The following is a 22644-nucleotide window of genomic DNA, read 5'->3' as shown; positions in this document are numbered from 1 at the left end:
AAAGAAAAAAAGAAAAAGGAGGACTTCTACAACAAAGTCATAGAGATCTTCGCCCAGAAGGAAAGGCGAACGGACTTCATTTACAAGTAAAGGTAAGATATACTGTCTAGTGCAGGGGTCCCCAAACTACGGCCCGCGGGCCAGATGCGACCCGCCAGCGTCCAAAATCCGGCCCATGGGAAGTCCATCCATCCATCCATTTTCCACCGCTTATCCCCTTCGGGGTCGCAGGGGGCGCTGGAGCCTATCTCAGCTACAATCGGGCGGAAGACGGGGTACACCCTGGACAAGTCGCCACCTCATCGCAGGGCCCACGGGAGCCCAAGTTAAAAAAAATTAAAATAAATATATATATATATGTATATATATATATATATATATAGTCGGGATCAAAAGTTGACATACACTTGTAAAGAACATAATGTCATGGCTGTCTTGAGTTTCCAATAATATCTACATATCTTATTTTTTGTGATAGAGTGATTGGAGCACATACTTGTTGGTCACAAAAAACATTGGTTCTTTTATGAATTCCTTATGGGTCTCCTGAAAATGTGACCACATCTGCTGGGTCAAAAGTATACATACAGCAATGTTAATATTTGGTTGCATGTCCCTTGGCAAGTTTCACTGCAATAAGGCTTCTGGCAAGCTTCTGGTTCAATTTTTGACCACTCCTCTCTTGACAAAATTGGTGCAGTTCAGCTACATTTGTTGGTTTTCAGACATGGACTTGTTTCTTCAGAATTGTCCACACGTTTAAGTCAGGACTTTGGGAAGGCCATTCTGAAACCTTAATTCTAGCCTGATTTAGCCATTCCTTTACCACTTTTGACATGTGTTTGAGGTCATTGTCCTGTTGGAACCGGACAATGTTTCATCTGACATCATATAGACAAAGATAAGACCTTCTGGAGGAAAGTTCTGTGGTCAGATTAAACAAAAATGGAGCTGTTTGGCCACAATACCCAGCAATATGTTTGGAGGAGAAAAAGCCTTTAATCCCAGGAACACCAAACATACCGTCAAGCATGGTGGTGGTAGTATTATGCTCTGGGCCTGTTTTGCTGCCAACGGAACTGGTGCTTTAAATGGGACAATGAAAAAGGACGATTACCTCCAAATTCTTCAGGACAACCTAAAATCATCAGCCCGGAGGTTGGGTCTTGGGCGCAGTTGGGTGTTCCAACAGGACAATGACCCCAAACACACATCTAAAGTGGTAAAGAAATGGCTAAATCAGGCTAAAAGTCATATATACAGTCGCTTTTGATCGCGACTGTATATATGTTTTTTAAATTATATTTTAAAATATGTCTTTTTTAATCCATTTTCCACTGCTTGTTACTCTCGGTGTCTCCTAGCCCGGCCCCAAATTGTTTAAACCAAATACGGCTCCCAACTCAAAAAGTTGTCTGCTCTGCAGTTGCTGTGTTAATTGTGTGCTAAGTGTGTTGAAATGTTTTATTCTAGCGTCATACTGTGTGTTTTTGTGATTTTACGGCGGTGCCTCCGCCAGGCTAGACAATAATCTCCAGCATGAAAGCACCCATAATACTGCAGGGTTAACATAAGTAATGACAACACAAAACATACACTCAACAAATATTTATTCCGTATCAAGATAAAGAAAAACTCTTAACAGCAAGATTTGCATTGTTCATAGAAAACAAAATAAGAAAAAAAACATGTTGATTTGCACTGTACGAATAAATACAACATTTGGAAAACAATATTCACACCTTAACAGACGGATGAGAAACAAGTGTTGCTTTCAATATCCACATTTAAATACAGCCGTTGGCAACATATCTCTTCAGTATATCATCTTAAAACACCAGTAGAACATTTATTTTCTAATGGGGCATCCACACAGCCTGCATGGAAGTCAGGTAAAACAAAAAGTAGACCCTCATGCTTATTTTCAAAAAGGATCACAGGAAATCTTGTAGCACAAACCAAGCAACTAAAACTTTCTCCCCTCGTGTGTGTGTTCTCATGTGTGATTTCATATTATTTATGTAAGAGAAACTTTTACAACAAACTGAGAAACAAAAGGGTTTTTATCCAGTGTGCGTTTTCATGTGTCTTTGTACATTAATTTTCTCAGGAAATCCTTTACCGCAGACTGAGCAACTAAAGGGGTTTTCTCCAGTGTGTGTTCTCATGTGTGATTGGAGATGGTGTTTTTGAATAAAACTTTTAAAACAAACTGAGCACTTAAAAGGTTTTTCTCCAGTGTGCGTTTTCATGTGTCTTGGTACATTAATTTTCTCAGGAAATCCTTTACCGCAGACTGAGCAACTAAAGGGTTTTTCTCCGGTGTGTGTTCTCATGTGTGATTGGAGATAGTGTTTTTGATTGAAACTTTTAAAACAAACTGAGCACCTAAAATGTTTTTCTCCAGTGTGCGTTTTCATGTGTCTTCGTGCATGCTTTTTCTCAGAAAATCCTTTACCGCAGACTGAGCAACTGGAGGGATTTTCTCCAGTATGTGTTCTCATGTGTCTTTTCACTTGCGTTTTGTCAGGAAATATTTGACCACAGACTAAGCAACTAAAGGGGGTTCCTTTAGTCTTTTTTGAGCATTCAGAGTGTTCTTTGTCAGTGCGGGTCTTCTTATCACTTTCACCGTCTGTATTGCTGCTCAAAGCTTCTTGGGTGCCGTCCCCGTTTTCATCCTCAAAAGAGTGTGATATTGGGCCGTCACAGTCTGATAGTGGAGCTAATATGTTTTCGGCTTTTGATCCTCCACAGTGGTCTCCATCAGCTTCTGATGTCATGTGTTGTGGTGGCTCTGCCCCGCTCATATCCTCCCTGTGATTACAACTAGTCTTACTCGTTGAAAACTTGGTGAGATCAGCCTCCTCCAGCCCTAAAAGACACTCTTCCTCCTGAGTGAGACATAGCTTCTCCTGTTCCTCTTTAATAAAAGGGGGCAGTGGCTCCTCCTCTTCCTCTTTTATGTGGGGACACGGGGTCTTTTTTACTTTAGTGTGGGTGGACTGTGGCTCCTCTTCCTTTATGGTGTGGGGGGACTTTGTCTCCACTTCTTTTTCTATGAGGTGCAGTGGCTCCTTCTCTTCCTCTTTAATGTAAGGAAGCTGTCCATAGTGGTCTCCATCAGCTTCTGATGTCATGTGTCGTGGTGGCTCTGCCCCGCTCATATCCTCCCTGTGATTACAACTAGTCTTACTAGTTGAAAACTTGGTGAGATCAGGCTCCTCCAGCCCTAAAAGACATTCTTCCTCCCGAGTGAGCCATAGCTCCTGTTCCTCTTTAATATAAGGGGGTAGTGGCTCCTCCTCTTCCTCTTTTATGGGGGGGGGGGTCTTTTTTACTTTAGTGTGGGTGGACTGTGGCTCCTCTTCCTTTATGGTGTGGGGGGACTCTGTCTCCTCTTCTTTTTCTTTAAGGTGCAGTGGCTCCTTCTCTTCCTCTTTAATGTAAGGAAGCTGTACATCTTTCTGCTTCAAAGTGGTGCCCCACCCCTGCAGCTGAGGGTGACATTTTTCCCCATGACAACTCGACTGCTGGATGTCTGCGAGACACAAATAGTGAGTAATTATTATGGAATTTGATTTACTACTCTATTTTTGTTTTAGCATTGTTATTTTGTTCAAGGGCCAAAATATTGATCAATATTGTTGGTACTTATTAGAGAAATACTCCTTAAGATATGTGGAGAGAATGCAGTTAAAAATTATTTTTTTTTTAAAATTATTGTGAATTTCATTGTCTACAATTTAACAAAATTTACTGGTTATAAGGTAACATCCAACACAAGGCAGTGTGTGTACCACTATCTTCTACATGTCAAAAGTGTACATTGAGTTGTTGAGTTGAGTTTATTTCGAACATGCAAGCATACAACATGATACATCACAATTTCCAGTTTCTCTTTTCAACATGTTCGAAAAGGAGTAGGAAGAAGCAGAGCTTATTTAATCCTACCCCTTTTCTTTTACATAACAGTTGCTAAAACTTTTGTTCACTTCCTGTTCTCAATTTATTCACAATATACTCCATAAGTAATCACAATAAAAATGAATAAATAAATAATAATTGGTGAAGTAAGTTACATTTCATATGATGAGATAAGTAAGATTATTATGAGAGTGAAAGAATGGATGAATTAAATAAATTCAGAATGTTTATCATGGTTTCTTCTTTGTACTTTGTAAACACTTTAAGTTTGAAGAGTTTCTTGAAGTGGATCATATTAGTACATTGTTTGATTGCTTTGCTTAATCCATTCCATCATTTAATTCCACATACTGATATACTGAAGGTCTTAAGTGTTGTACGTGCATACAAATGTTTTAAATTACATTTCTCTCTAAGATAATATTTCTCCTCTTTTTTTGAGAAGAATTGTTGTATATTCTTGGGTAGCAGGTTATAGTTTGCTTTGTGTATAATTTTAGCTGTTTGCAAATTCACTATGTCGTGGAATTTATCTTTGGTTCAATAAATAAAGGATTTGTATGTTCTCTATATCCAACATTATGTATTATTCTAACTGATCTTTTTTGTAACACCATTAATGAATGAAGTGTACTTTTGTAATTATTTCCCCATATTTCTACACAGTAACTCAGATATGGTAACACTAGGGAGCAGTAGAGAATATGAAGTGATTTTTTGTCTAGAACATGTTTTGCCTTATTCAATTGACGTGTTTCTTGCTACTTTATGTTGTATATTTTTTACGTGAGCTTTCCAGTTCAATTTATCATCAATCATTATACCTAGAAATTTGGTTTTGTTTACTCTTTCAATTTATTTTCCGTCTATTTGTATTTGTGTTTGACTTTCTCTTCTACTGTTACCAAATAGCATTATTTTAGTTTTACTGAGATTCAACGATAGTCTGTTCTTGTCAAACCATCTTTTTAATTTGTTAATTTATTCTGTTATTATTTGTATTATCTTTTGTTTGTTCTCTCCTGAACAAAACGCTGTTGTATCACCCGCAAATAATACTAACTTTAAATCTTTTGTAACTTTACAAATGTCATTTATATAGAGATTGAATAATTTAGGTCCTAGTATTGATCCCTGAGGTACACCACAGGATATATTTAGCGTTGTAGACGTGTGTTCGCCTAGCTTCACGTATTGTTTCCTGTTCGTTAGATAACTTCTTATCCAGTTCAAGACTAACCCTCTGATGCCATATCATTCTAGTTTTTTTATTAAAATATTGTGATTAATAGTGTCAAATGCTTTAGTTAGATCCATAAAAACTGCTACCGCACATTTTTTACTATCTATTGCATTGGTAATTTCTTCTGTAATTTCAATTAAAGCCATTGAAGTTGAAACATTAGCTCTGTATCCATATTGGTTCTCTTCGAGTATTCTATTTTTATTTATGAAACTCTCTAATCTGTTATTAAAAACAGTTTTTCAATGATTTTAGAAAATTGTGGAAGTAAAGAAACAGGTCTATAATTTGTAAATTGATGTTTGTCTCCAGTCTTATAAATTGGTGCAACTTTAGCAATTTTCATTTTGTTTGGAAATGTACCTGTTTGAAATGATAGGTTACTAATATACATTAATGGTCCTGAGATGTCTTCAATAACCTTTTTTATCGTTTCCATCTCAATTCCGTTACAATCAGTTGAAGTCTTAGATTTACATTTTTTCACGATTGTAACTATTTCCTCCTGTGTCACATTACTGAGGAACATGGAGTTGGGATTTCGCTCTATGGTATCATTATAGTCCTCAATTGAAACTGGGTCTGGAATCTTTTCTTCCAATTTTGGTCCAATATTTACAAAATAATTATTGAAGCTTTCAACCACTTCCTTTAGGTTGTCATTTTTTTTTTCATTGGTCGCCATCGTGGATTTTATATTTCCGTTATTGTGATTTAATAAATAAAACACGTTTCTCTTGTTTCCTGTGGTGTGTACATAGGATATAGAACTTGTGTCAACAGATGAAGTAGAAGACTAGTATACATGTAAAATACCTTCAAAGTGGAATACAAGAGGAATCTTGTCAACAACTTCTAGTTGTCGATGTCGCTCCTTCTGCTCTCTTGTTGGAGAAAGTTCCTTCTCGTACGACAATATCGTTCTTTCAAACAGTCTGGATATGTCATCAGCTGCCATCTGTAGTCGCTCCTTTACAAACTCTTTTAACATTTTCATTTTAAGCGCGATTGGAGCGCTGCCAACTTCAACCTTTTTCTTCTTTGATGGAGGCTCTCGAGCAGCTAAGTCTCCATGACGCCACCGTGCTTCCATCCTGCGCCGGAGTTAAAGATGACTCAAGTTGGGAGCTGTGGAAGAAAGGAGCATATAATAGTTGGACTTAGTTTGCCAGCGTAAGACAAGATTGTACTTCATTCCACATATTCACAAATTGCTAGTTTATGTTTTGATTTAATTTCTGTGTATTGTCGTCACTACGTCCATTTTTCATTCGTTTTTTACATCATGTTAGCCACTAAAATGCTTTTACAAGTATAGCTTTCTAAGTGTTTGTGCACAATCATTTTATGTGTGAGAATTAAGTATCTAATACAGATGGGACATTGTTTTTGTGTATTACAATGTTTTTTGTAGCAATATGTTTGCCTCATGTTGAGCATATCAATAATAAACATTTGATATGATTATTAGAAATTCATTTTACTCATATTTTCAGAATAAAGTTGGAGTCTCAATGGAGCCGGTTCTTTGACTCTGCTCCTTAAAAACTCCAGATAGTAAACAAATCAATTATTCGAATGGTAAATGAAAATTAACTTGTAATTTATTTATATAATATATTTACCGTCATAGATAAATTGCCATGTTTATTCAACAGCAGAATTAAATCAATTGAGTGAATCTGCTTGTCAGTCATCCACAATCTTTGTCTTGATGAGCGGAGGCGGGACTGCTAGGTTACACACACACATGCAGAATGCATGGAGTGTTGCCAAGTCCTAATACAACTATGGGCTCTTTTTTTCTTTCCAAAAGTCACTTGCAATAATCTAGTGAGTCGTAGGCTGTGGTTTTTTCGGCTTGTTTTTGAACGAGTAGTAGCTTATTTGGGATTGCTTTTCTGTCCGTTCGGTTGGTAGTTTCTCTTTTCTACACCTCCTTTTCCTGGTTATTGTGCCTGCCTAATACTTTGACTCGGCACACCCCAAACACACTCATAACGTACACTACCGTTCAAAAGTTTGGGGTCACCCAAACAATTTTGTGGAATAGCCTTTATTTCTAAGAACAAGAATAGACTGTCGAGTTTCAGATGAAAGTTCTCTTTTTCTGGCCATTTTGAGCGTTTAATTGACCCCACAAATGTGATGCTCCAGAAACTCAATCTGCTCAAAGGAAGGTCAGTTTTGTAGCTTCTGTAATGAGCTAAACTGTTTTCAGATGTGTGAGAATGATTGCACAAGGGTTTTCTAATCATCAATTAGCCTTCTGAGCCAATGAGCAAACACATTGTACCATTAGAACACTGGGGTGATAGTTGCTGGAAATGGGCCTCTATACACCTATGTAGATATTGCACCAAAAACCAGACATTTGCAGCTAGAATAGTCATTTACCACATTAGCAATGTATAGAGTGTATTTCTTTAAAGTTAAGACTAGTTTAAAGTTATCTTCATTGAAAAGTACAGTGCTTTTCCTTCAAAAATAAGGACATTTCAATGTGACCCCAAACTTTTGAACGGTAGTGTATATACAGTAGAGATGGATTTATGGCTATTTGAAAGAAACTGCTGTTCTGCGTCATCAAAGAGCGGTTTAGAAAACTGTATTGTTGTATTTCTACTTTTTTAGAAATAAACCTGCAAAGGGCGGACAAAGAGCAACATTGTAACAAAAATGTAAATATTAAAATAAAACCAACTAAATAACTCCCATTACATGCAGAATGTTATGTTGTTAGTTGTTGCACAAGCACGGCAGCGTCTCGGCAATTCAGTTTCTGAGTTTTAGCAAGCTACTCTGAGAAAAACTGAGTAAAACTAAAGAAACCAAACTGAAGCTAAGAAGAAAACCAAGTGAATCAAGAAAATGTGTGCAAATTACAAGAAACTCGAGGAAGACGTGGAGGAGATCAGAAAATCTCTTAACTCCCTGTCGGAGGATGTAAAGACTGTGGCCAAACAGCAAGACACACTCATGGAGTTGTTGACACCGAAATCAAAACGCTGAAAAACATAATCAAGGAGAAAGACAAAACAATTGTCGACCTAGAAACAAGAATTGACGAATTTGAACAGTACAGCAGAATGGACGATTTGATTATAAGCGGACTGGAAACCAAACATCCAACATATGCAAGAGTGGCCGGGGCTCGCAGCAGGGACGCCGACAAGGACGCCAAAGCCCCGGCAGACGAACTTGAGACACTTAAACGGCAAGTAATTAACTTCTTCACAAGTAAGAACATGACTCTTCAAAGTGACAGCATTTCGGCGTTCCATACTCTCCCCTGGAAGGACAGCAGAACCAACTCAGCCATTGTGATCCGGTTTGTGAATCGAAAACATAAAACGGAGTTAGTACGGCAGGGAAGGAAGCTGAAGGGAACTGGGGTTTACATCAATGAACATCTTACAAAGAAGAATGCCGACATTACAAGACAAGCACGCATCCTCAGAAAAGAAAACAAGATACAAGCAACATGGACACGGAACTGCAGAATCATAATTCGGCTGAATGGAACATCTGAAGAAGCCAAAGTTGTCACGATTTGAGAGCTCCGCGACTTGGATCAATATAGATGAGAACTGTTAAGCCTATGACTGACATGGCTCATCCTTGGCTGGAGACGGGGGAAGGATACACGGCGAGAAGGTGAGACAACTGAGAATCAATCGTTTTCAAGAGCTGAATACACGGACTATAAATCATATGACTTTGAATATGATGTTGACCCAGAAAACCATCTGTTCAACTCAATCAATGCTACTGGAACAACTAATGCACCACCTTGAGACAAATCACTATTTGACTGCCCTGCAATTCGGATTCAGACGTAACCATTCTACAGAATCTGCCACTTGTTTTTTAACTGAAAAGATCAAACATTCCCTTGACAAAGGACAGGTGGTCGGTGCAGTATTTCTAGACTTAAAAAAAGCATTTGATACAGTCAATCATGACATTTTAATTTCAAAACTAAGTAAATTCAACTTATCCAAACAGTCATTGTCCTGGTTTGAATCATATCTAAGGGGTTGTGAACAAAGTGTCACCATTAATAATGTGACATCTTCCTTCCGCAAAATTGAAAACAGGGATACCTCAAGGTAGTGTCTTGGGACCGATACTATTCAGTCTATACATCAATGACCTACCAGATGTATGCATAGATATAGATCTACAGATATATGAGGATGACACAGTCGTATATACATCAGGTAAGACCTGTACTCTAGTTGCTGAGAATTTAAATGCTAAAATTAGACAAAAAAGCATCTTGGCTGGCATCATCCTGTTTAACCCTAAACACTAAAAAGACTAACTCTGTCTGCTTCTCCATAAAAAAGCTACCTCAAACAAACCTGAATATAAAAATTAATGAGGAGCTCATTGAACAAGTACCTGAAGTCAAATATTTAGGCATAATCATAGACTATCAGCTGAATTTTAAAAGTCACATTAAGAAAATGTGTAAAACCCTGAAGGCAAACCTAGGCTGTTTTAAGATTATAAGACACTGCTTAACTCTTTGCTGTGCTTTTACTTTTATGAATTCAATGATTCTTTCACACATATCTTATGGCTTAACTACATGGTCCCAGCAGGCACACCAGTCATCAATAAAGACCATTGAGTGTCTTTATAACCGCGCCTTGAAAGTCCTTGACAAGAAGAGTATACGATATCATCATTGCCAAATTTTAACCAAATACAATATTTTAAGTTTTACCAATTTTATTTTGTTACACACAGTCAAACTGGTTTTTAAATGCTTGCATAACTCTGCTCCCCAATTGCTCTGCAAGGCAATTACAAGACTGCAAAGTGGTACCAGATCTACCACCCGAGCAATGTCAAAAGGCAACTGTTGTGTTCCATTCCGTAGAACATCTTTTGCCCAGACTGCCTTTTCAATAAAAGGACCACAACTATGGAACTCTTTACCGGACACTTTGAAAAGTATACCTGCACTTGTCACTTTCAAAAAACAAACAAAATTATGGCTAGTTGAGCAACAATCGTGTTCCCATGTTTAGTTTTTACTCATTTTTACTAATTGGTTTTTATCTAGTCTGCACTTTGTCTGTGTTATTATTATTATTGGCTTTTATCTAGTTTGCACTTTGTCTGTATTATTACTATTATCATTATTATCGACTCATTCTATTTTTTATTTTCCTATTTTAATGATGTTGGATCTGTGTTGTTGTTGGTGTGTTGTAAATTAGCTTTGGCTACAAACACTATGATGCATACATTGGATAACTGTTTCAGATGTCTATGTTTTTGTATCTGTCCCTATTTCAAATAAACCTCTATAATAATAATATTTGTGACTACTATACCGAGGAACAATTTAATGATAGTGTTAGTTTGGATAATACATTTTCTTTAATACATTTCAACTGCAGAAGCTTATATGCGAATTTCTCGAAGATTGACGAATATTTGAAGACTCTACATGGCAACTTCAAAATACTAGCACTTTCTCAAACATGGATCGATAAAGACAGAGGTATCGATTTCTCCATTGACGGGTATGAGTTGTATCACAATAGTAGAAGAAACAAGAAGGGAGGGTGTGTGGCCCTGTTTGTTGACTATGACTTGAAATGCAGACCAGTTGAATGTATGACAGTGGTAATCGATTATTTATTTATTTGAATGTGTAACTGTGGAGGTAGACATAGAAAAAAAGAGTATATAGGACACCTGGGTCTAAGGTAGAAGCATTTACTGATAGTCTGCAAGAATTATTGTTTAAGGTAAAGGAAAAGAAAACATTCGTCATGTGTGGCAACTATAACATAGACCTGCTAAGCTCACCCAGAAATCAATCAATCAATCAATGTTTATTTATATAGCCCTAAATCACAAGGGTCTCAAAGAAATCAACAAGAGACTTCTTGGATGTGGTATATAATAGAGGGCTTTATCCATTGATCACCAAACCCAGTAGAATAACGACAAATTGTGCAACGTTAATCGATCACATCTTCATAAATGTCATAGAAAATAATATAAAAAGTGGACTAGTAATTAATGATATAAGTGACCACTTACCCATGTTTTTTACTTATGACTGTCAAATGTATAGAAAGAGGGAGGAGAAAGGAAAAGGACTGAAGAGGCAATAAATAAGTTCAGGAAGGACTTATTTGAAGCAGACTGGTTTGAGGTGTATGTGGGAGAGGAAAATGCTGCATATGAGGCTATTCTTAATATATATTTATTATTGTATGAAAAGCATTGTCCGAATGTATGGAAACAAAGACACAGCTACAATAAAAAGCCTTGGATTATAAAGGGACTACAGAATGCTTGTAAAAAGAAAAACAAACTTTATAGAGACTTCATAAAAGTAAGAACAAAGGATGCTGAAACGAAATATAAGGTTTACAAAAACAAATTGATAACAATAACGAGACAAGCTAAGAAGAAATAATATTATAATAATTTACTATAAAAAATAAAAACTGTTGGAGCCAAATTTCCTTGTTTGTTTATATTGTTTTTAAACTTCCGGTTGAAAATGTCTATGTATGATGACGTATGCGCGTGACGTCACTAGTTAAACGGAAGTATTGGTACACCATTGAATCCAATACAAAAAAGCTCTGTTTTCATCTCAAAATTCCACAGTATTCTGGACATCTGTGTTGGTGAATCTTTTGCAATTTGTTTAATGAACAATGAAGACTGCAAAGAAGAAAGTTGTAGGTGGGATCGGTGTATTAGCGGCTGGCTGTAGCAACACAACCAGGAGGACTTTGACTTGGATAGCAGACGCGCTAGCCGACGCTAGCCGCCGACCGCACGGATGATTGGGTGAAGTCCTTCGTCCTTCCGTCGATCGCTGGAACGCAGGTGAGCACGGGTGTTGATGAGCAGATGAGGGCTGGCTGGCGTAGGTGGAGCGCTAATGTTTTTATCATAGCTCTGTGAGGTCTTGTTGCTAAGTTAGCTTCAATGGCGTCGTTAGCAACAGCATTGTTAAGCTTCGCCAAGCTGGAAAGCATTAACCGTGTATTTACAGGTCCAGGGTTTAATAGTATTGTTGATTTTCTGTCTATCCTTCCAGTCAGGGGTTTATTTATTTTGTGTCTATCTGCATTTGAGCCCGATGCTATCACGTTAGCTCCGTAGCTAAAGTGTTTCGCCGATGTATTGTCGTGGAGATAAAAGTCACTGTGAATGTCCATTTCGCGTTCTCGACTCTCATTTTCAAGAGGATATAGTATCCGAGGTGGTTTAAAATACAAATCCGTGATCCACAATAGAAAAAGGAGAAAGTGTGGAATCCAATGAGCCCTTGTACCTAAGTTACGGTCAGAGCGAAAAAAGATGCGTCCTGCACTGCACGCTAGTCCTTCACTCTCACGTTCCTCATTCACGAATCTTTCATCCTCGCTCAAATTAATGGGGTAATCGTCGCTTTCTCGGTCCGAATCCCTCTCGCTGCATTGTAAACAATAGGAAAATGTGAGCAGCCCTTCCTCCTGTGACATCACGCTACTTCCGGTATAGGCAAGGCTTTTTTTTATCAGCGACCAAAAGTTGCGAACTTTATCGTCGTTGTTCTCTACTAAATCCTTTCAGCAAAAATATGGCAATATCGCCAAATGATCAAGTATGACACATAGAATGGATTTGCTATCACCGTTTAAATAAAAAAAAATCATTTTAGTAGGCCTTTATAAAGGCCTACTAAAAAAAGTTATAACTTCAATGATACATATTTAGTTTGCGATCGAGAAAGTTTACGTTCACGCCGTGATCCCTGCAAGTAACCGCGCTGCTCTACTCCATGGCAACGCGGCGAAACAAAAAACTTTCAACTCGGGTACCCTCCCGTTCTGGCGTCCAGGGGCAGTCTGGGCGGAGATCTGGTAGCAACACTGCTGCCGGTCTCCAACCAAGAATACTGCAACTGAACGTTGAAGGGCTCACAGATGCCAAAACATCCGTCATCGAGCACATGGCCCACACCACCCAAGCCATGGTCATCCTCCTTCAGGAAACCCACCGCCCAACAGCGGACAAGCTAGCGATCACCAACTTCACGCTAGCTGGGTCAATCCTGAGCAAGAAGCATGGCCTTGCCACGTTTGTCCACAACGATCTGAGCTGGACCCTCGCCGATCGATCACCGGACAACTCCGAGATCGAGTGGCTGCGAGTGGACGTTGGCGACATCAAAATTGTCAACGTCTACAAACCACCACCCTCACAACTCACGCCAGTGTCACTGCCAGTGCTTGAACCACCGTGTGTATATGCTGGTGATTTCAACTGCCGGCATACACGGTGGGGATACAGTACCACCTCACCGAGCGGGGAAACTCTTTCTGACTGGGCAGAGCGCAACTCGCTCAACCTTCTCTACAACCCGAAGGGCCCAGCCAGCTTTCACTCCGCTCGGCATAACACTGACACGAACCCTGACCTGGCTTTCGTGAGTGTCGGTGTGGACACCCAGCTCCCCGACAGACGTGTTCTAGGAATGTTCCCCAGGTCGCAACACCGACCGTCGCTGATATCGGTGCCCGACCTCGTGACAACAGTTCCGAGCGGACCGATGAAGCGATGGAACTTCCGGAAGGCCAATTGGAAACTCTATCGCCTCCATACCAACAAGTCCACACGGTGTCTCCCACCACCAGACACACCCAACGTGGACGAGGCATACCAGGACTTCTGTAGGGCACTAACATCTGCGGCCAAAAAAAGCCATCCCACGCGGCCGGCGTAAGAACTACAAACCATGCTGGGATGGCGAGTGCGAGACCCTCTACAGCGCCTTCCTCCGGGCTCCCTATGGCCCGGAGGCTAACAATTCAGCCACTGCCCTTCTTTCCACTCTTGGAAGGAAGAGGCACCAGCGCTGGAAAGAGGCAGTCCACTCCATCGACTTCTCGCACACTAGCCGTATCGCGTGGAGCACTTTGAACAACTTGACTGGTAGGTCTGAGCGCGCACCCCGAACATGCCCCGTTACCGCAAATGCTATTGCAGCACAGGTTGTGAAAAACGGGGCATATACCGGGATAAATCGAGACTTTTCCCGGGCGGTGCGCCAGGAAACTGCAGACCTCTGGAGGACAACAACATCTAGCGAGTGTAACATCTCCGGTGAGTTTTCACCGGAGGAGTTCACAGCTGCCCTCCAGTATACCAAACCAGGCAAGTCTGCTGGGCCTGACAACATCTGCCCAGAACTCGTGCTCCACGCTGCCCCTGCAATGAAGTCCTGGCTGAGAGTTTTCCTGTCTTCTTGCCTGCGCCAACTCCGGATCCCCAGGATTTGGAGAAGGGCCACTGTTGTCGCTATCCCCAAGCCGAACAAGCCAAAGGATGACGTAACGAGCTACAGACCAATCTCGTTGCTCTGCGTCCCCTTTAAAGTCCTCGAGCGTCTGATTCACGCCCGTGTCGAGCCCATCATAGACCCCCACCTCCCCCGGGAGCAGGCGGGTTTTCGACGTGGGAAGTCCACGGTGGATCAGGTCGCCCTCCTTACCCAGGACATCGAGGACTGCTTTGAGGCGAAAAAGAAGGCCGGTGCCGTCTTCATAGACCTGACTGCTGCCTATGACACAGTCTGGCACCGCGGCCTCACCTGCAAACTTCTCCGCCTGCTTCCAGACAGGCACATGGTCAAAATGATCATGGAGCTTGTCTGGAATCGCAGCTTTACTCTCACCACCAGTAACGGAGATAAAAGCAGGTTGCGGCGCCTGAAAAATGGCGTCCCCCAGGGATCTGTCCTGGCTCCCCTCCTGTATAACATCTATACATACGACCTGCCTGCCACAGTCTCACGGAGGTTCGCATACGCAGACGATCTCGCGCTGCTGCACTCCGACAGGGACTGGCAGGCCTTGGAGGGAACTCTAAGCCAGGACATGGAGACTTTAGTGGCTTACCTCCATAACTGGAGATTGAAGCTCAGCGAATCCAAGACGGTGACACAAGCTTTCCACCTATACAATTGGGAAGCGGATCGTGAGATCAGGTTCGAGGTACGGAAGCCGGATGGGGCTTCCCTTACCCTATGCCGGCCTCGTCCTACACCTGAAGACCCTCGTCCTGACCCTAAATACCTTGGGGTCACCCTGGACAGGTCGCTCACTTTCCGTAAACACCTCTTGGCAACACGCAAGAAACTCAACACCCGCGTCTCACTGCTGAGACGGTTGGTCGGGTCCGGTTGGGGTGCCGGGGCAAGAACTCTGCGAACAGCAGCACTTGCCCTGGTCTACTCAACTGCTGAGTACTGCGCACCTGTCTGGGCGCGCAGTGCTCACTCTAAACAACTTGATGTCCCGATCAACGAAGCCTTGCGTGTTATCACTGGATGCCTGCGCCCCACCCCTGTGGAGCTACTGCCCATCTTAGCAGGCATCCAACCCGCTGAGCTTCGTCGCCAAGGTGCTGTAGCAACTCTGGCGGGCCGGGCAAACATGGATGAGAACCACCTGCTCCATGAAAGGCTCACACTCTCCTCAGAGCCAACGCCCCGCCTCCCCTCCAGAGACCCACTGGTACCAGCCGCCCTGAAGCTCCTGCATCAATGCAGTGACAACAACATCAGGGCGGCTCACTGGGCGAATCACAAATGGAGCACGGACCTGGAGCATACCATCTCCTCCAGACTCCGTGACTTCATACCTGACACCGGCTCAATACCAGGCCTCTCACTACCACGAGTGGCCTGGGTGAGGCTTAACCGCCTCCGAACTGGTGTCGGTCGCTTTCGCTCAAACATGTTCCAGTGGGGCTTAGCACCTAACGCGACGTGTGAGTGTGGCGCGGAGGAGCAGACTGCCGACCACGTGATCCTGCGTTGCCCGATTTATCGTGCTCCTAATGGTTTGCGTGGCCTGGCGGACCTGGATGACTGCTCGGTGACCTGGCTCACTTCTGTGTGTCCTGACATATGAACGGGAGGGCCCCCCGGGCCTGGGGTGGTAAAAGGCATAGACCCTCGGCCTCAGGTCCGGGTGCCGGAAAACAGCTGCCCATACGATGAAGAAGTTTGCGAATTAAACATCCATAATTGCTAGAACAGGTCAATGTTTTCTTTAGTCATGGCTCTTATAATACACCAAATGATCAAGATTATTATTACAAACGGTTTTACATTGTTTTACATTACACCAACATTGCCCCGGACAACTTCAAAGAGACATATTTCCTTAAAGCCGTTTGGTTGGCAAATAAACAATCCCTGATCGCTAAAACATGTAAAACATTTTTTGTCACGATCTTATTACTCCAAAATGTCACAGATTATTATTACAAATAGTTTTACCTTATTTTCCTCCAGTCACCGATCCACGAAGGACACAGTCAAACTACACAAAACACAAATAAAATAATTGACATAAATGACGATTAAAACAAACAAAATGATCCAATAAACATACAGCAACATACCTCACTGGCAGCACAATCGCAAGGGAAAATAGTCTTTTTAAATGTTTAAGTTTAACAAACACCGGAGCTTCTTCTTGCACTTCTTACTTCTTTGAAGTTCAACAGCGAATGAAAGCAACACTATAATACGTCCCTAGGACAACTCAGATCTAAACAATGGTTCCTAGGCTTATAATGTAACGTGACACAAACCACAACAACGACAAATATAATATGCTACCCTCCTAATAACGGAAAACCTGACTTTAATGTTGAAAAGCAAACGGATCTTTTAATGATACGCTCTAACTGCTTGACCATCGTGTGAATTAAAGCTGCGAAGAAGAAAAGGCGGATGTGACGTCATATACAACCCTCCTATTCACGGAAAACCTGACTTTAATGTTGGAAAGCAACCGGAAGTGGATGAATCCATCGTCAGCACCAATGGAGAAGTCCCAGAGGACCTTTTGGAGGGTAAATTAAACACCGACCTTACGAGTTTTATGTATTTAAGTAAATGTCGTTTGTAATGTTCTAAACTCGAGCTAAAATGTTGCTTAGTTTAGGTTGAAAATGTTCACGGTAAAGTTGGCTAGTCCTGCGAAATAGCTCAACACTGATCTAGCAAAGTCACACCAAAGACCGGTAAGGCGCCAATGTGTAGAAAAATGGCAGTTAAAATGTATATTTACATATAAATGCATTTCCTGCTACTAGTAGCGACATTTTGATACATACCTTTTTAAACAGTCAATCAATCAATCAATGTTTAGCCCTAAATCACGAGTGTCTCAAAGCCACAACGACATCCTCGGTTCAGATCCCACATCAGGGCAAGGAAAAACTCAACCCAATGGGACAAGGAGAAACCTTGGAGGGGACCCCTGGGCGACTGGTGCAATGGACGTCGAGTGGATCTAGCATAATATTGTGAAAGTCCAGTCCATAGTGGATCTAACATAATAGTGAGAGTCCAGTCCATAGTGGGGCCAGCAGGAGACCATCCCGAGCGGAGACAGGTCAGCAGCGCAGAGATGTCCCCAACCGATGCACAGGCGAGCGGTCCACCCCGGGTCCCGACTTTGGACAGCCAGCGCATCATCCGTGGTCACCAAACCTGTTCCCCCCCCCCCTCGCCGAGGGAGAGAAGGGCAGAGCAGAAAAGAAACGGCAGATCAACTGGTCTAAAAAGGGAGTCTATTTAAATGCTAGAGTATACAAATGAGTTTTAAGATGGGACTTAAATGCTTCTACTGAGGTAGCATCTCTAACTGTTACCGGGAGGGCATTCCATAGTATTGGAGCCCGAATAGAAAACACTATAGCTCGCAGACTTTTTTTGGGCTCTGGGAATCACTAATAAGCCGGAGTTCTTTGAACGCAGATTTCTTGCCGGGACATATGGTACAATACAATCGGCGAGATAGGCAGGAGCTTGACCGTGTAGTATTTTATACGTAAGTAGTAAAACCTTAAAGTCGCATCTTAAGTGCACAGGAAGCCAGTGCAAGTGAGCCAGTATAGGCGTAATATGATCAAACTTTCTTGTTCTTGTCAAAAGTCTAGCAGCCGCTTTTTGTACTAACTGTAATCTTTTGATGCTAGACATAGCGAGACCCGAAAATAATACGTTACAGTAATCGTGACGAGACGTAACGAACGCATGAATAATGATCTCAGCGTCGCTAGTGGACAAAATGGAACACATTTTAGCGATATTACGGAGATGAAAGAAGGCCGTTTTAGTAACACTCTTAATGTGTGACTCAAACGAGAGAGTTGGGTCGAAGATAATAACCAGATTCTTTACCGTGTCGCCTTGTGTAATTGGTTGTCAAATGTTAAGGTGGTATTAATAAACAGGTGTCGGTGTCTAGCAGGACCGATAATCAGCAGTGGTAAGGATATTTCTTTACAATACGTCCAAATAAGAGTAGAAAGAAGCTAAACTTATATTCTATATTTTAGCCTCTATATTAATGATTTGCCCACTGTTTGTCCTGAAGCTGAATGCTTAATGTATGCAGACGACACGTTTTTCTTCCTTCATGGTCACACCAAAGACATTGTTGCTGCTCAACTCACTAAAACAATGTCCTATGTTACAACCTGGTTGCAAGAGTGCTGTCTACAGCTAAACGTTTTCTAAAACTGTAGGCATGTATGTAACTAAAAGAAAAAAAGTATCATCTGACCCCGACATACTACCAGAGACGTACTAACCCTGACCCAAACCCTACATAATGGAGAAAGAATACAAATTGTCAGCCAATATAAATATCTTGGGTTAATTGTAGACTCAGAGCTTTCCTTTGAAGCCCATAATGGCAAATTGTGTAAAATAATCCAATTTAATCTCGCAAATTTTTGTGCAATTCGAAATGAAATGTCAACTGACGCTGCAAAATTGTATTTCTATCAATCAATCTAAATTTATTTATATAGCCCTAAATCTCGAGTGTCTCAAAGGGCTGCACAAGCCACAACGACATCCCCGGCTCAGATCCCTGGGCGACCGGTGCAATGGACGTCGAGTGGATCTTTAGTTAATAGTGTGACAGTCCAGTCCATAGTGGGGCCAGCAGGAGATCATCTTGAGTGGAGACAAGTCAGCAGTGCAGAGACGTCGCCAACTGATGCACAGATGAGTGGTCCACCCCGGGTCCCGACTTTGGTCACCTAATAACCTCTCCACGGAGGAGAGGGGCGCAGAGCAGAAAAGAGAAGGCAGATCAACTGGTCTAAAAGGGGGGGTCTATTAAATGCTAGAGTATACAAATGTTTTAAGATGGGACTTAAATGCTTCTACTGAGGTAGCATCTCTAACTGTTACTGGAAGGGTATTCCAGAGTACTGGAGCCCGAATAGAAAACGCTCTATAGCCCGCTACTTTTTTTGGGCTCTTTTTGATTGATTGATTGAAACTTTTATCAGTAGATTGCACAGTACAGTACATATTCCGTACAATTGACCGCTAAATGGTAACACTCGAATAAGTTTTTCAACTTGTTTAAGTCGGGGTCCACGTAAATCAATTCATGGTAAATATTCATGGTTATAAGCCGGAGTTCTTTGAACGCAGATTTCTTGCTGGGACATACGGTACAATACAATCAGCAAGATAGGATGGAGCTAGACCTTTTAGTACTTTATACGTAAGTAGTAAAACCTTAAAGTCGCATCTTAAGTGCAGGAAGCCAGTGCAGGTGAGCCAGTATAGGCGTAATATTTGCATTCAATGATTTTCAGCCACTTCAACTATTGTCTTACCAGCTGGTCTGAGGCTGGTCAGAGTTTAAAAAAAAACATTGGAAATATTGTACAAACAAGCAATTAAAGTTATGGATAAGAATCTTGGCACTATTATCACTGTGCCATTCCGAAAAAGTACAGTATTTTAAACTGGGACAGTCTTCACACATTTGCAGGCTTAAAAGTGACCTATAAAGTACTGCAGTAATTGGCTCCAGATCCTCTGGCAGAGTTCATCAGCCAAAGAAACAGCCGTGAGCGTGTCACTCAAGGCTCTGTCAGAGGTGACTGTTATATTCCTCTGCGCAGGAGCACTTTCAGTAAGTCGGCCTGGTCAGTAAGGAGTGCAAATGTGTGCAACTCAGCACCTGAGGAGGTTAAACTGGTCACAACTTACAAGGCCTTCACAAAAAAATGGAAAATGTGGCTTTTATCAACGCCTACAGCTGCCAGCACTAAAAGACGAGCCTGTTTTCATGCTAAGATAAATGTTATGTTGTGATGTTGTATTTTATTTTTATTATATCGTATATGTATCGTGTGCTTTTTTTCTTTCTCTCTCTCTTCCTTTTCTTTTTCTTTGAAATTGTAATTTTACTGCCTTTTTTTACATCATGGCCAGGGTACTACAGATGAAAACTAGCCTTCTGGCTAATTCTGGCTTTTTTAAACCATGTGTTGAATGAAATTGCATTGTCCCCTTTTGAAATAAACTAATCTTAATCTTAATATAGTCATACCTCTTGTCTACTTCATTGCGATTACTAACACATATGTTCACTTCCTGTTCTCAATTTGTACACAATTAACATTATTATTAACAGTTATCTTCATAATTAGTTACGTCGGTTATAATTCACCTAATGAGATTAATATCTTATTTTTAAGCAGTTCAAGAGGTTTATCATAACTCTTCTGCCAGTTTGTACTTTGTAAATACTTGTAGTTTGAACAGTTTCTTGAACTACATCATATTATTTTGCTTGAGTTATTTGCTTAATCCATTATAAAATCAAATTCCACATACTGGATGCTAAAGTTTTAAGTGCTGTATGTGCATACACATTTTTTAAGTTTGATTTTTCTCCAAGGTTATATTTCTCCTCTTTTGTTGAGAAGAATTGGCTTAGGCAAATATTTCCCAGCTCATGTCTTCCTTTGTGCTCTTCGCAGACACCCCGAGCCTGCAGTGACTACTGGAGTGAATATAAACATTGTAAAAGCTTGCGGAATCGTTTTCACCAATACTACACTTACGGTACCGTCCCGTCCTGCATGCAGTGGAAAGAGGACTACAACAACTGCACTGTGTGGGAGAAAAACCAAGGCACTGAAGCCAAGGTCCGACTAAATACATCAAAGTTCACTTCAAAAGTTTTCTTCAAGAATAAACGCAAACGCATCATTTTTGTATGCACGTGTTGCAGGAAGCACTGCGGAGGAGTGAAAGGGACAGACTGGCAGAGCAGAGGAAGTTCACCCCGGTGTGGGAGTTGAGGCAAAATCCACCAAGTGATTGGCACTTGCCCCTCAACCAGGAAAGACCTCAGGATTCTTGACCTCTCACCGACAAACCTGAAAACTGTAAATTACACATCGTACTGTATTTCACGACAAATGAGTGTTATCGTTCTCAAGTGGTAAACACTATTTGTGTTTGGGTGTTGTGTAATGTATGTGAAAAAAGCTCATTAAATAATATTTACAGTGGTGGGCAAGCTACTTGGAAAATGTAATAAGCTAAGCTACATGCTACAGGGGAAGCTATCCCGGAGAATTTTAGGAAATTACATGGCAAAAGTAGCTTGCTACATTTAACGGCATTTATATCAATGGGCCCACATGTATAATATCAATGTTTATGTCACAGAGTACAAATGGACCCATTAAGGGTCCATTGCTATTAACTATCTGTCATTTAGCTGGAGACACCCTACAACCCGCACCTCCCTGTATGTATTTATTTAGTTTGCCCTTTGGCCCACCCCTATGGTAGTTATTTTCTGTACCTACGTTAAAAAAACAGCATCTATCTATATCGTGACAAAAAAAACACAGTGACTTGTGTGTTGTTTTGGAACAGTTGGTAATTTTTATGTGCAAGTAAAACATTTCATGAACTCAACTCGCCTTAGTGTTTATTCCTAAATTTGTGTTTTGACGTCTTAGATGAAGAAAGCAGTAATGATTTTGGTTTACAGAGTAAACTAAAAACTAAGGCTTTGGGTATTGTTTCTGCCAAACACATTTGTCTAAATATGATCAAGGACCAGTGTTGACCAAGGTACCTTGAAAAACTAATCTGATTAATGACTACTGTTTATTCCTTTAGAAAGTAACTTAGTTATTTTACTGATTAGTTGATTTTAAAGGTAACTAAGTTAGATTACAAGTTACTTCAATAGTTACATCCAGCAATGCAGCTACCGACATTACCCCCGCAGCCTCAACATAAAAATGACAATCACTTTATTTAACATCAACAACTGCACATAAGATAAACATTTGTTTTATATGAAAAAATATAAATGAGTCTTTCTTCACTGCACTTAACATAAATACTTGTTTTACATATAAACAAATGACAGTCTTTCTTTACTGCACATAAATACTTGTTTTATCTATAAAAGAAATAAGGACAGTTTTTCTTTACTGAAGTTGACATAAATTCTGTTTTTTTATAAAATAAAATAAAGTCTTTTTTACCTGACTGTTAAGACTGCAATGGCAAAACCTACTAATACAAATGTAATTATTAAATTATTTTTAACTTTTCTTATGAGCATTAAACCTGT

General features: G+C 40.7%; 2 protein-coding genes across 2 annotated transcripts; one reads left to right on the top strand and one right to left on the bottom strand.

The window, feature by feature from the left end:
- Nucleotides 1-1593: 1593 nt before the first annotated feature.
- On the bottom strand, nucleotides 1594-16976 carry LOC133632845 (gastrula zinc finger protein xFG20-1-like). The gene is made up of 4 exons (XM_062025595.1): nucleotides 16616-16976; nucleotides 16491-16533; nucleotides 5987-6298; nucleotides 1594-3541 (listed from the first exon to the last, which is right to left on the bottom strand). Exons 3-4 carry the CDS (start codon nucleotides 6261-6263, stop codon nucleotides 2064-2066), a joined length of 1755 nt encoding a protein of 584 aa, XP_061881579.1. The 5' UTR covers nucleotides 6264-6298; nucleotides 16491-16533; nucleotides 16616-16976; the 3' UTR covers nucleotides 1594-2063.
- Nucleotides 16928-21968, top strand: lg17h22orf39 (linkage group 17 C22orf39 homolog). Its single transcript, XM_062025596.1, has 3 exons — nucleotides 16928-17071; nucleotides 21023-21190; nucleotides 21277-21968. Exons 1-3 carry the CDS (start codon nucleotides 16997-16999, stop codon nucleotides 21406-21408), a joined length of 375 nt encoding a protein of 124 aa, XP_061881580.1. The 5' UTR covers nucleotides 16928-16996; the 3' UTR covers nucleotides 21409-21968.
- Nucleotides 21969-22644: the final 676 nt, after the last annotated feature.

The sequence above is a fragment of the Entelurus aequoreus genome, linkage group LG17 (genome assembly GCF_033978785.1).
Source record: "Entelurus aequoreus isolate RoL-2023_Sb linkage group LG17, RoL_Eaeq_v1.1, whole genome shotgun sequence".
NCBI classification, from domain to species: Eukaryota; Metazoa; Chordata; class Actinopteri; order Syngnathiformes; family Syngnathidae; genus Entelurus; species Entelurus aequoreus.
Note: the sequence above shows the minus strand (reverse complement) of the source record. Positions and strands in the feature narration are given on the sequence as shown.